General features: G+C 49.7%; 2 protein-coding genes across 2 annotated transcripts; both read left to right on the top strand.

Moving 5' to 3' along the window:
• Positions 1-1,622: 1,622 nt before the first annotated feature.
• LOC135181769 (uncharacterized) lies at positions 1,623-2,618 on the top strand. The gene is made up of 2 exons (XM_064155127.1): positions 1,623-2,502; positions 2,554-2,618. Exons 1-2 carry the CDS (start codon positions 1,623-1,625, stop codon positions 2,592-2,594), a joined length of 921 nt encoding a protein of 306 aa, XP_064011197.1. The 3' UTR covers positions 2,595-2,618.
• An 85-nt stretch (positions 2,619-2,703) lies between these two features.
• WBP2NL (WBP2 N-terminal like) lies at positions 2,704-12,769 on the top strand. The gene is made up of 8 exons (XM_064155128.1): positions 2,704-2,821; positions 5,541-5,649; positions 6,164-6,299; positions 7,754-7,846; positions 9,147-9,365; positions 9,747-9,875; positions 10,259-10,335; positions 11,238-12,769. The coding sequence occupies exons 1-8, from the start codon at positions 2,763-2,765 to the stop codon at positions 11,283-11,285; spliced, it is 870 nt and encodes a 289-aa protein (XP_064011198.1). The 5' UTR covers positions 2,704-2,762; the 3' UTR covers positions 11,286-12,769.
• The last annotated feature ends 225 nt before the right edge of the window (positions 12,770-12,994 follow it).

Raw genomic sequence — 12,994 nt, 5'->3', positions numbered from 1 at the left:
TGGCAGGGGCTGACACTTCGGAACAGCCAAAATGCACATGCAAAACACAACGGCATGGGTTGACAGCACTGTGAGTCAGGGGAAGAGCTGTGGGTTTGGGATGAGAGGAAGAGGTCCCAGTGTGAGAGCAGCAGGGTAAAACTCAAGCCAAGCCTGAGGTTTGTTGACAAAACTCTACAGAGGCCAGGGCTGGGAAGAGGATGCTCCAAGCCTTAGCAAAAATGTCTACAAGCTTATGTCCATTTCGTGGTGCTGTCACTGCAAAGCAAAGGTCTCTTCACTCCTGCTCCCCCTTGTCTGCACAAGTCAGCCATTCTCAGCACCATTAGAACGTGAGGGCCATGCTGGCCCTTTGCAGTCTTTCCACCACTCACATTCCCAGTCCTGGTGTTCCTGTGTGCAGTGTGTATACGTAGCCTTCCATCCACCTTCCCACCTGCTCCAGGCCTCCTTGGCCCCATGGAGAACAGAAGCCACACCTCTGGTGCCAGCATCCATACCACAGGCTCTGCAGAAACTACCCTGCTACACTGCTACCTATCCTGCCACCCACACTGGCCACACACAGTTCAGTGCAGGGTCAAAACCTCCTCCCAGTTTACCTCCACCAGCCAGCCAGGAGCGAAGGTGTCCCCAGCATCACCAGCTGCCAGAAGCATCCTCTCAGCCTACTCTACTGCGACTGCTCCTGCCTAGCCTCCACATAATGTTTTAAAACCAGTGCAATACAAAAGACTGTCCCAGGACTCCTCTTCTTCACTGTGCTAAAGCATGAAGCCATGCTCCATCGTCTTTACCTGGGGTGTGTGGAGGTGTTCCCTGTTCTTGCTTTCTCACGCAGCTTGTGACCACTCTAGAGGAATTCTTTCCACTCTGCAGCATCACCCAGGGCTGCAGTATGGTTATTTCTACTTTTAAGCTTGGAGAGCAAACACTACCCTTCTTCATGAAAGCAAAGCAGATGCCACACAACAGAAGAGAGAGAATTACCTTTGCCTGTAATGTGGATGGCAAGGACATGGCTGTGTTTCACCCTATAGGTTTAGGAATTTTGTTTATTTGTAGTAAGGTGATTTTAAAGCCCTGCTCTGCAATTCCTGTCAGATCATGGACTACTTCTAAAGGATCCATAAAAGCTCACCAAGAAAAGCAAGCTCAGGTATTCCTCACTGCCATCTGCTCATACAGACATCCCGTTGGTATCAGTGCATCTACCAGAAAGTTGACAAATATCAAACATAAGAAATGTCCTGCACAACAGTTGGGGGAAAGCCTGAATGGATCCTAGCTCTCATGTGCTACCAGCCGAGTCCCAGGATGACCACAGCAAGTCTGATGTGTCCCCCACCATCATTTGAACACTATCACAGAGGAGCAGACTCCAAACTTTATACCCACACGGTGCAGAGACTCACAGGCTCTTTGCTGCACAAGCCATTCACCAGGTCATTGTGGCAGTGTATGGTGAATGCCAACTTTATTTAACGTGGAAAAAAAATTCCGTTGAGGCTAAGACAGTGAAGTGTGGCCATGCTGTGAGCTGAGAGCAAGAAGTGCAAGCAGCGCTGCGTGTAGACGCTAGTACTTGTGGTTAGTTGTGAGAACGAGTTAGTTACGGTTCAATGCGGTTTACAAGCCGGCGTCGCGGGGAAAGGGCTGGCCAAGATATGCTACCAACACCTGTCTCACACCGGCAGAGGTCTCGGAAACACGAAGCGGTGCTGCGAAGGCTCTGCAAACAGAGGCCAGCAGAAACCGCGCTTCAGCCAAGCACCGGAGCGGGAGGGTCACGGAAAGCGTCGTGCCCGGCCGCCTCGGGCCCAACTACGAGCCGGCTGCAGCCAGAGATGGAGCCGCCCAGCGGGCGTCAGGCGGCAGCAGCAGCCTCAGCGCTGCCCCGCGGCCCGCCAGAGCACGATGCGGGGCAGTGGGGCAGACAGTGCTGCTGCAGCGTCCCGCCACAGCATGATGCGGGGCAGTGGGGCAGACAGTGCCGCTGCAGCGTCCCGCCAGAGCATGATGCGGGGCGGGTGGGCAGACAATGCCGCTGCAGCGTCCCGCCAGAGCACGCTGCGGGGCAGTGGGGCGGGCAGTGTCGCTGTACCGTCCCGCCAGAGCACGCTGCGGGGCAGTGGGGCGGGCAGTGTCGCTGTACCGTGCCGCCAGAGCACGCTGCGGGGCAGTGGGGCGGGCAGTGTCGCTGTACCGTGCCGCTGTACCGTGCCGCCATAGCACGCTGCGGGGCAGTGGGGCAGGCAGTGCCACTGTACCGTGCCGCTGTACCGTGCCGCCAGAGCACGCTGCGGGGCAGTGGGGCAGGCAGTGCCACTGTACCGTCCCGCCAGAGCACGCTGCGGGGCAGTGGGGCGGGTGGGCAGACAATGCCGCTGTACCGTGCCGCCAGAGCACGCTGCGGGGCAGTGGGGCGGGCAGTGGGGCAGGCAGTGCCGCTGTACCGTCCCGCCAGAGCACGCTGCGGGGCAGTGGGGCGGGCAGTGGGGCAGGCAGTGCCGCTGTACCGTCCCGCCAGAGCACGCTGCGGGGCAGTGGGGCGGGCAGTGCCGCTGTACCGTGCCGCCCTCCAACGCCATTAAACTCCGTGTCGCCGACAACCGCAAGTGCCAGCTTCTTTTTGCGTGCGTCACTTCCGCCTGCGTCGCCGGGGCGGGGCGCGCCGGGGCGCGGTGCGTGGCGCGTGGCGCGGTGGTGACGCCACAGGCCCGGTGGTGACGCCAGAGGCTCGGTGGCGGCGGTGGCGCAGGATGGCGCTGAACAGGAGTCACTCCGGCGAGGGCTGTGTCGTCGTTCCCCATGGCGAGAGGTACCGGGGGGCGGCTGCAGAGCCGCGGGCGCCTGTGGGGCGGGGGTGTCCTCCTCATCCTCTCATCCCGACCCGGCTGTGGGCCGTGTGGGAGCGGACGGGGACAGGCGGTGGGGAGCCGTCAGGGCTGTCCCGCCCTCATCGCCGGAGCGCGGCCGTCCTCAGTCCCGTCCGGCGGGCGGCCCCGGTGAGGAGGGAGATGCCCTCACCCTTGACGGATAAAGAATTGGCTTTTTTTTTTAATCGCCTGCAATTAATGACACCAGAGAGGCAGAGATCATTCCAGGTTGGAGTCTTAATCGCTCGGAGTAGGGAAAACTTGTCGTTAGAGGGGACGTGTGAGGAGAGCGATCCCTTCCGCGGCGCGGGAAGAGACCCTCTCATCATCGGGGTGCAGCCAGCTGCTGCATGCCTGCCCTCACCCCTAATGGAGATGGACAGACCAGCTTGACAGGCTTGGGCTGCGCTTTGGTCGTTTGGGCACTCCCAGCATCCTGGCCGTGGCTTAGAAACCAGAGGCCTGGTAAAGGATCATCAAGTTTGGGTTTCGGTGGTGAAACCCAGGGAAAATACACTCCGAAAATATGCACCAAGTAGTGTTGAGTTCATAACCGATTGCTGATTCATCAGTCAGGGAAGACCTGTCTGGTGAAAGGCCTGAAGCACAAACCCTATGAGGAGAGGCTGAGGGAGCTGGGGGTGTGCAGCCTGGAGAAGAGGAGGCTCAGGGCAGACCTCATTGCTGTCTACAGCTACCTGAAGGGAGGCTGTAGCCAGGTGGGATTGGTCTCTTCTCCCAGACAACCAGCAACAGAGCAAGGGGACACAGTCTCAAGTTGCACCGGGGGAAGTACAGGCTGGATGTTAGGAGGAAGTTGTTGCCAGAGAGAATGATTGGCATTGGAATGGGCTGCCCAGGGAGGTGGTGGAGGCACCATCCCTGGAGGTGTTGAAGAAAAGCCTGGATGAAGCACTTAGTGCCATGGTGTGGTTGACTTAATAGGGCTGGGTGCTAGGTTGGCCTGGATGATCTCGGAGGTCTCTTCCAACCTGGTTAATTCTATGATTTGAGAGCTTTCGCTTGGTTCAAAGGTCTGTGTGTGACCTCAAGCCATTCTTCGAGGTGCTGCTTAGTCACAGGTGGATGCAGCGTGGTCTCTGTGGTGCACAGCTGTGCCGGAGCAGCCCTGGCGAGGCATACAGGTGCAAACCAGCTCAGCAGCTTCGTTGCACCCAGTGGTGGTGGCTGCGTATTGCTTGTTTGTGTGAGTAGCTGTGAAGGAATAAACATTGAAATGACTATGTATAAATTCTTCAGGGTGAGGCAAACTAATGTGAAACATTGCCCGAGGACATGAGGATGTGTTCTGGTAAGACCCAGGCTGTCAAAGAGATGATTTTTATTCAGCTTAGAAGAAATGTTTCCTCTTTGCATCTTGGAAGTAGGAAGAGCTTTGGTGTCTTATCATTCTGACCCTCCTCACCAGTCTGAGAAGCTGCATTTGGCTCTGCTATGAAATAATGTCCCAGTAGAATTTCTTGGGTCAGGTTGTTTGTGTTTTTCTTGGTAAAGGTAAGACTTTTTAATGGCCTCCTCTTCGGATAGCTGCATTTTGCAGATGCGTGGATACTGTTAGGTGTTTCTCTTCCCTAAAGAGCACACAACTTGAAGCTACAGTGCATTTGTTTCACTATATGATGACCCTGCTGATTCTCCCCTTCCCCTAGAAATTTTGCAGTTTCCTGACTTGTAGACTGTACTGATCAGAAATCATAAAGGATTGCTTTAGGTCTGGCCTCTTGAGGCTTGTGTTAGGTTAGGATTCTGTGGTTTATTTTTCTATGCTCTTGAACCATAAAACTCCTCAGATTCTTCTGCCTCCGTAACACATTGCAAGCTTCTCACCCTCAAGACTTTCTTTATTCTGCAACTTTTCTTGCTGGGTGGAATGTTTAGGATCTGCCCTGAGGATTCAGTGGTGTGCTTTCCCAAGTTGACTCTCTGGGGTTTTTTTTTCCTGAAATTATATTTTATTTTTCAGGCACCCCATGCCCCTCTCACTCTGCAGTGTTCAAAGTTCTTGTCTTGCTCTGTGTCACTGACAAACGTTGCTAATCTTCCCTTAGATAGCCAACAATAATAACCTTATTGTTGACATCACTGGCTCCTTGTTTTGTTCCTTAGCATGGTGCTGTTTATTACAGATATTTCTGAAGCAAGGTCAGCAGTGAGGGTATTAGTGAAGCAACTTCCTCAGTTTGCACAGTGGGTGCAGTGTTACAGCAATGCTGTTTTCACGTGGCCAGCCCTAGATTTGAGCAGGGATTTGCAGAGAGAGCCTTGCCCTGAGGTGATACCTTGGCTTCAGAGAGATGGTTTCACCTCAGCCCTTTCTGTGCCCTAGCCTTTAAGCTGAGCCTCTTCCCATGCAGAGAGGAGGAGTCCTGGGCCTGATGGCTTTGGAGGGAGAAAAAGAAACTGTCATTTAAAGGTACTCTTTGTGAAGGAGGAGCAGGGGTTGTCACAGGTAAGAGGGTGAATTCTTCCACATAAATCACCCCTCTGTGTTCAAAGGAAAAACAGCAGGGCCCATGTCAGAGCTGTGCCTTTTGGGATAATATTTGGGATTTTTGGTGTGCTGTCTCCCTTCCTCTGTGGTGGGTGTGTGTTAGAGCTGTGGCTGAGCTTGTCTCCAATTTGTCTGATTTCCTCCTGTAGTGTTCTCAAACAATGTAAGGATGTGGAGCTCTCCTTCAGTGACATGACAGGCAAGCCTGAAGCTTTCAAAGGCACCAAGAAAGGGATGCTGTACCTCACCCCTTACAGAGTAAGTGTGATGCCAGCAGGGCTTAATCATTCTTGTAGAATCTTGCAGACTTCAGACCTGAAACCTAGTTGTTGTATAGAAGATTTTTTTTGTTATGGGAGGAAGCACTGAGCATTCTAGGTGAGAGAAGGGAAGGTGGAAATAGGCTAGCTCGTGCCTGTGTCATGATCCAGATTCCTTACACGGGCACATACAGTCCTGGACATCATTGCCTAGAGTGTATATTTCATACAATGTGTCAGTCATTATTGCTTTCTTTGAAAACTCACAGCTTATCCCTAAAAAGCAGACCAAGTAGAACTCTGTAAATCTATTTTGCAACACAGCTGTGTCAGGCAAGTGAGCTGAGTGCCATCGAATCTGTTTAGGATCCTGGAGTATCAAAGCTGTGAAGCAACAAACTGATACTAGCAGTTAAGTTACCCTCTTTATGGATGCTGCTGCAACTAGAAGTCCGTGGTCACCCTTTGTATCTAATTTGGGTAATTCAGAGGTGTTCCCTTCTGTCTTGCAGATGATCTTTGTGTCAAAGGGCAAGGACCCGATGCTGTCTTTCATGATGCCCTTTTATTTGGTGAAAGGATGCTCAATCGAGCAGCCTGTTTTCTCTGCCAATTACATCAAAGGGCAAATTCAGGCTGAGGCAGGAGGTAAGTGCCTGTGCTGTGTAGACTGAACTCTTCCCAAGTGTCACAAGTCCTTTTGGGCTGAACTTTTGGTAGATGACTCATGGACAGTGTAGCTAACATGTCTGTGCTGAGGTAACCTGTGTCTTCTGAACTTCGAGGCACTGCTGCTGCATTGCTTTCTCCCCCCACAACTACTAACTAACTTTCACAGGATGGCTGTTTAGTTCTGTGACTTCTGTCTTGCTGTGTATGTCCTGTGTATGTGATTTCTGTGTGTGCTTGTTTTCTTCTGCTGTTGACCTGAAAGTGAGGGTGAGTGACCAGGTCACCAGTCCTTGTTCTTAGTGGGCTTCCTGGAGGTTAGTAGGCATTTACCAACTTGAGTACATCTGGGGTGCTGCTGTATGTCATTGGTTTAGCTTTCTTCTCATTCGGATGCTGATACTCTCCTAAGACTTACAGTCACAGTCATGACCAAACATGGGGAATTGCAGAAGATAAACAGGGATTAAAAAGAAGGCTTCTGGTTTAAATTTCTTTCCTCTTCAGCCCTTGAATTAGCTTATGTGCATTTTGAAGGCATCTAGAGAGCTTATGCTGTTGCTTTCCTTTCATAACAATGTTTGAAAGTGACTGGGTCCTCTGGGGGTTGTGAATCAGCCCTTTTTCTTAGGCTGAAATCACATCAAGACAATGGTTTGAAAGAGCTGCATCTCCAGGGAGATAACTTGAACCATCATGGATTGTTCTGTTATATTTCTGTACTTGACTTTTGCTTCATCCCTAACAGACTATTTCTGCTTTTACTAACTTCATTGTTAGACAAGGAAGAAAAAATTTATTTTATGAAATCTTTTGTTTAGATGATGTCTTTTTTGGTAGTTTTAGTTTAAAAAAACCCCTCAAAGCACTCAAAATAACCCCCCAAAATAAAAAAGCACTCTTACTTACATTGCATTATCATTCCCTACTTGAGTTGTTTTTTTTTCCCCTGAAAAATTGCTAAGCATTTTTAATCTGTCTGAGCTGCTGTGGGTCAAAGAGATTAAAATTGTTGCATTTGATTGATTTAAATCCTAGCTTGAGTTGCAGATCCTGATCTGTAGTCTACCAAGGTCAGCAATAAAACTTTGAGGGCTTTCAGTTGAAATCCTCAGTGAATTAATTGCTCTTTCTTTACACTGTATTCACTATTAGGTTCTGCTGAACCTTTCAGGAAAGCACAAAACAATATCTAGAGCAGGCTGCTTCTAGATAACTGTAGTGAGTATTGTCCTTTAAATGATACAGAAATAAGTTCCTGATCTTCTCAAGGTACTGTTTTGAAGGACATCTGATAGCAACACATGACTCTTTCTCCCTGACAATAGGACACAAAACAGTTTTGAACTCAAAAAGAGAAGTTCTGTTTTGCTGTCTTAACTACTACTGAGGAGGTTAATGGTCTGTTTCAGTTTTAATGTTTTCTCTTCTAGGTGGCTGGGAAGGGCAAGGGACATTTAAACTGACTTTCAACAGTGGAGGAGCCATTGAATTTGGACAGCTGATGTTCAAAGCTGCCTCTAATGGTAAGGGATCTTCAGAGCCTGCAGATCCCCCATGGTTGGCTGAGCTGGTTAAGAATGCTCTTTGTGAACTTCATAGGAAGAAGGGTACCTCCTGCACAGCAATGTATTTTTCTCTTTCCAGAGGAAGTTTTGTTTTCCCTTCTGATTGTTTTTCTTTATTTCATCTTAGTGCTTTATGCACTCAGAATGTCTGAGATTTGAGCTGAGGTGGACCACTTTTTTCTACAAACCCTTATTCCTTCTGGAACAAAGTTAAAATATATGATGGTGAAAAGTTGTTTCACTTACCTGCCCTGAGCTCAGTTCTCCAATAGTAGTGTAAGGTGGAAGAAATTCATACGCACATTTGAAGAGGGGGGAAAAAACAACTTCTGTTGTATTAAAAGCTATTAAATGGGGGGAAATGTACTCTTTTTTTTTCTGCTAAGAAAGTTTTCCTTTTAATGACTACACATTTGAAAATTTACTGCTTTTTTGTTATAAGAAGAAAATTTATGAAGAGGTTAAAACTCACCATCCTTATACTTGCTTTAGAATGGTCTTTTCTTCCAGCAGTGGGAGCTCTGTGATGAGCTCAGTGGTACCTGAGAACTGGTATTTTTGTATGTGGTTTCCCTTAACACCCAGTATCACAGTATCACCAAGGTTGGAAGAGACCTCATAGATCATCAAGTCCAACCCTTCACCACAGAGCTCAAGGCTAGACCATGGCACCAAGTGCCACGTCCAATCCTGCCTTGAACAGCTCCAGGGACGGCGACTCCACCACCTCCCTGGGCAGCCCATTCCAGTGTCCAATGACTCTCTCAGTGAAGAACTTTCTCCTCACCTCCAGCCTAAATTTCCCCTGGTGCAGCCTGAGGCTGTGTCCTCTTGTTCTGGTGCTGGCCACCTGAGAGAAGAGAGCAACCTCCCCCTGGCCACAACCTCCCCTCAGGTAGTTGTAGACAGCAATAAGGTCACCCCTGAGCCTCCTCTTCTCCAGGCTAACCAATCCCAGCTCCCTCAGCCTCTCCTCGTAGGGCTTGTGCTCAAGGCCTCTCCCCAGCCTCGTCGCCCTTCTCTGGTCATGCTCAAGCATCTCAATGTCCCTCCTAAACTGGGGGGCCCAGAACTGAACACAGTACCCTGTGAACTTGCAGTGAGGAGACTGATTTTCAAGTGCAGTGTCCTGTGCCAGGACTGTATAGTGAATTTAGATGAAGGGAAACAGTGCTGCATGAACAGCATTGTTTTCCTTTTATTCTTACATTTAATTGTAACAAAAAGATGTCTGGCTTACTAAACATGTGCTGCTTAGCTTCCAGTGGTGTTCCTCTCCAGAACCCTGGCTATGGCTATACACCTGTGCCCGGAGGGTATGCACCCACCCCGCCTGCTTCTGGGGGCTACTCGCCTGCAATGGGGGGCTATGCTGCTCCTCCACCACCAAACGGACCATATCCTTACACACCACCTCCAGTGAATGCCTATGGACCTGCTCCACAGCCCATGGGATATCCATATGCCCAGACTCCAGGTATGGAAATTGTGGAATGGTGATTGGCAGGCTATGTTTGGTGTTAGTTGTAAAGAAATCACAGTTGTGCTGTGGGGTTCCTGTAGTTTTGTCTCATCAAGGGTCCTTGTCCCTGCACAAATCTGTTGCATGCCATTGGTCACGCTTGTATGTCCTTGTAGTTGCAGCTGGATGGGAGGTGAAAATGCAGCTCGTGCTGCTGCTTGGCAGAGAATTGTTTCCTGCTGGCATGGTGGGCATTAGCAAAATGTCAAATCCCTGCCAAGCCTGCAGGGTTTTCTCACTGCTGCTTCTGTTCAGGGCTAAGTGGGCTTGTGAGCTCTCTTCCCCTCTGCCCTGTTGCTGCAATCTAAAGCATCAATCGGATGTTGTCTCTTTCAGGTATTTACCCACCACTTCCAAACATGAACCCTGTGTATGTGCCACCTCCTCCCCCCTACTCTGGGCCATCTCCTGCAGGACCCTCAGCCCCATCAACTCTCCCCGGATGGGCAAATTCTGGGATGCCAGGTAAATAGGACCAGGAAACTTACAGGGTCTGCATGTGAAAGTGTGCTTGTGGACTTGGTCTGTGGGTGGCATTGTGGGCACAGAGTGGGGTGGGGAAGCTGTTACTGCTGAAGATGAAAGTCATTTTGATCTTGTGATACTATTATTTGTAATAATGGAGCATGGAAGGAGCTGCTCAGCTGTGCACTGCACAGCTTGTGGTCATCTCTAGCCAGCTTGCAGCTTTCCTGAGCTGCTCTGAATTAAAACCCAGCCTGCTGTAGTTCCTGTTGGATCTTTGGACCTTTGTTGCCTCCTGAAAAGAGCTCTTGAGTGGAAAGCAAGCTCTGTGATTGGGCCACTGCCTAAGTCATGTAAGATTACTTCTTTTCTTTCTTCTCTAGGGGGCAGTAAGGCCATGGAAGCTGCGTCCAGCGCGTATTACAACCCTGCCAACCCACACAATGTGTACATGCCCATGGTAAGTACCGAGGCTGCGGCCACCTGGGCCTGCTCCCTTTTCTGTGACTTGCAGAGACGTTGGTTTGCTCTCCTAGCAAAGTTCAGAGTTGTCTTCGTGTGGCATGGAACATGCACAGCAAGACTCTGTTTTCTTGGGAGGGAGGCAGGGATGTTGGTCCCATGAGGAAAGCTTGTTAAATCCTTAATTAGGAAAGGAGGAGGTTCATCCAGTAACAGCCATTCAGGGCTTATCTTAATCTTAAAAGTGTAACAGATTTGCATGGACACAGAGGACACATAGAGCTCTCTGCTTCTGTGGAGCCTGGATGTGGGGAGAGTTAAACAAGAGCAGGTTGCTCTTAATGCTGAGAGCAGAGCATGTGGATTTCTTCTTATTTTCATTTGTTTCTGGGCTGCATGGAGACAAGGAGATCTCTTGACCAGTCAGTGGCAGCCATCAGGTAGGCTGTAGCTTACATCTGGTATGTTACAGCCAGTCTTCCTGTGCCCATCACTGTCTTCTGTAGCCCTGTGGTGGGCTGGAGAGACATGGATCAGCAAAGCTGGCTCTCTGTCCAGAGGCTTGCTTTCTGCTGGATTAGAGCTATGAGCATCAACAGAGACAAAGCCCTGGCCATGAAGGGAGGATGGTGATTAAAGCAGAGTAAATGGTCTATTTACAATAGGCTATTTGTTACCTGGTTTTGAGGGGACCTTCACTAGAAACATTGTGGGAGGCACCATATATCATGGAGCATAACTGATACTAGAGAGGAAGGGTGTGATGAAGTGACAGCTTGAAACACAGCACCTGGCTTTGTCTGTAGCTCACTGAAGAGCCCTTATTTCTTGTAAGCCAAACTGAGGAAGGGCTTATCATAAAATAAACAGGGTTGTTGACTCTACTGTGTCTCCTTCCAGGATCAGCCACCTCCTTATACGCCTCCTGAGGATAAGAAGAATAACTAACAGATGGAAATTGCAAACGGCCTCCTCTACTCTCTCTCCCTGGAGCAACTTGGCTGTTGCTACATGTCGGCTTAGCGTATCTCTAGGTCTCTGTATAGATAACATATATGTAGTGCTGGGCAGCTGAGCACCTGCCCTTCTTAAGCATTAAGTCAGTGGCACAACAAGGCAGAACAACAGCACTTTCCTGCTTATTTATCTCCTGGGGCCACAGCACTAACCTTTTGCTCTGCCATTGGCTTGAGGAGAGAGATGGACAACTTCTTAAATCACCAGTAGACCACATCACTGATTTAGAACTAAAATATGAAGGCTCTGGGATCTTGGAGAAAATCTACTTGCAATGTCAAACTTTTTACTTCCCCTGAAGCACCATTCAAGGGGAAAGGTATAGAGAGCCATGAGGTTCCTTGCATACATCCTTGGGTGCCCCAGAAAGATGTTAAATTTCCTTAAATTCTGGTACATCTCAGTGTGAGATGGGACTTTGGGAATCCTATATTGTGCTGGAGGCATGTTTCATGTTCTGCACTGATAGTCATGGTGTGACAAATTTGGAAAGTGCACCCTAGGAGACACTGAAGCACTTTGCTGTGCAGGACAGAAGGGGCTGAGCCCCAGTCAGTCTGCCTTTGTAGACATTAGAAAAGCAAGCAAAGGTGTGCCACAGGGCAGTGAGCAAATCTGGCAGGCACGCAAATCAGTCTTCCTTTTCCCTGTCCTAGAAGCAGGCCCCATACCTGTGCAGTGATCCTGTGTCAAGCAGCCATTCTTCAAGCACAATGGAGCCAAGTGCTGCACGGGAGGCTGCTTTCCTGGGAGCAAAATGTATAACGTTAGGAAGGTGACCTGGCACTAGCCTTGTCAGGAGATGTGTCCCACAGCCCTGCCGCCCTCTGCTGAGCAGCCTTGTGCCACATGCTAGCTCACAGAGGAAAAGCAGCCTTCATCTCTTCCCTGGGCTGCTGCAGCCAGCATCTGCACACCCACATGCCAGTGGCATGGGAGGGCAGGCACTGCCATACCGGAGCTGGGCTGCTTGGTGCAGTGCCCTCTCAGCTAGAAACCACTGTCTGGTGTGGGTGTTACTCAGTTAGCTCTCTTGCAGAGTGGCTGCTCAGCCACAACTTCCTTAGGACATAGTGCCATCAAACCTGCTCTGAAGAGGGTCTTTCCAGTCTGGTGGAGACCCTTGTGGTTATTTGCATATGGGGTGTTTGTTACAGCCTTCCTACCTTCACAGTGAAGGGGAAGGAGTGTTTTCCTTCTTCCCTGTGTGCCAGGGCTTTCTTCTAAGTCAGGCTTGCATGGCTCGCAAGTGTGAATTCCTAAGGCAGCCCTCCACGGGGGAAGTAAATTTCCTTATCTATAAACACTTTCTGAGTTAGAGATATTCTAATAACTCTGTATTTAAAAAAAATATTGAGGATGAATGTTTGTAACCTTTTGAATTGCACTTTAATACAGGAGTATTGATACCTTTAGCTGCCTGCTCACTTGTGTGTGTTGTGCTGGCCTCTGTTCTGGCCTACTGCCCAGAAGGCTGGAACAAAGGACAGCCATGGTGGGCTCTTGGCCTGGCTGTAAGCCAGTTCTCTCCCTCTGATGCATGGCTAACCTGGATTTGGAATCAAGTAACTAGGATAAGAGAAGACAGAGCTCATCCTCTTGGTGCAGGGGACGGACAGATGGGTTTGTGCCTTTGCTCT

Source organism: Pogoniulus pusillus, chromosome 15, assembly GCF_015220805.1.
Source record: "Pogoniulus pusillus isolate bPogPus1 chromosome 15, bPogPus1.pri, whole genome shotgun sequence".
In the NCBI taxonomy this organism is placed as follows: Eukaryota; Metazoa; Chordata; class Aves; order Piciformes; family Lybiidae; genus Pogoniulus; species Pogoniulus pusillus.
This window is presented reverse-complemented; position numbering and strand designations above follow the sequence as displayed.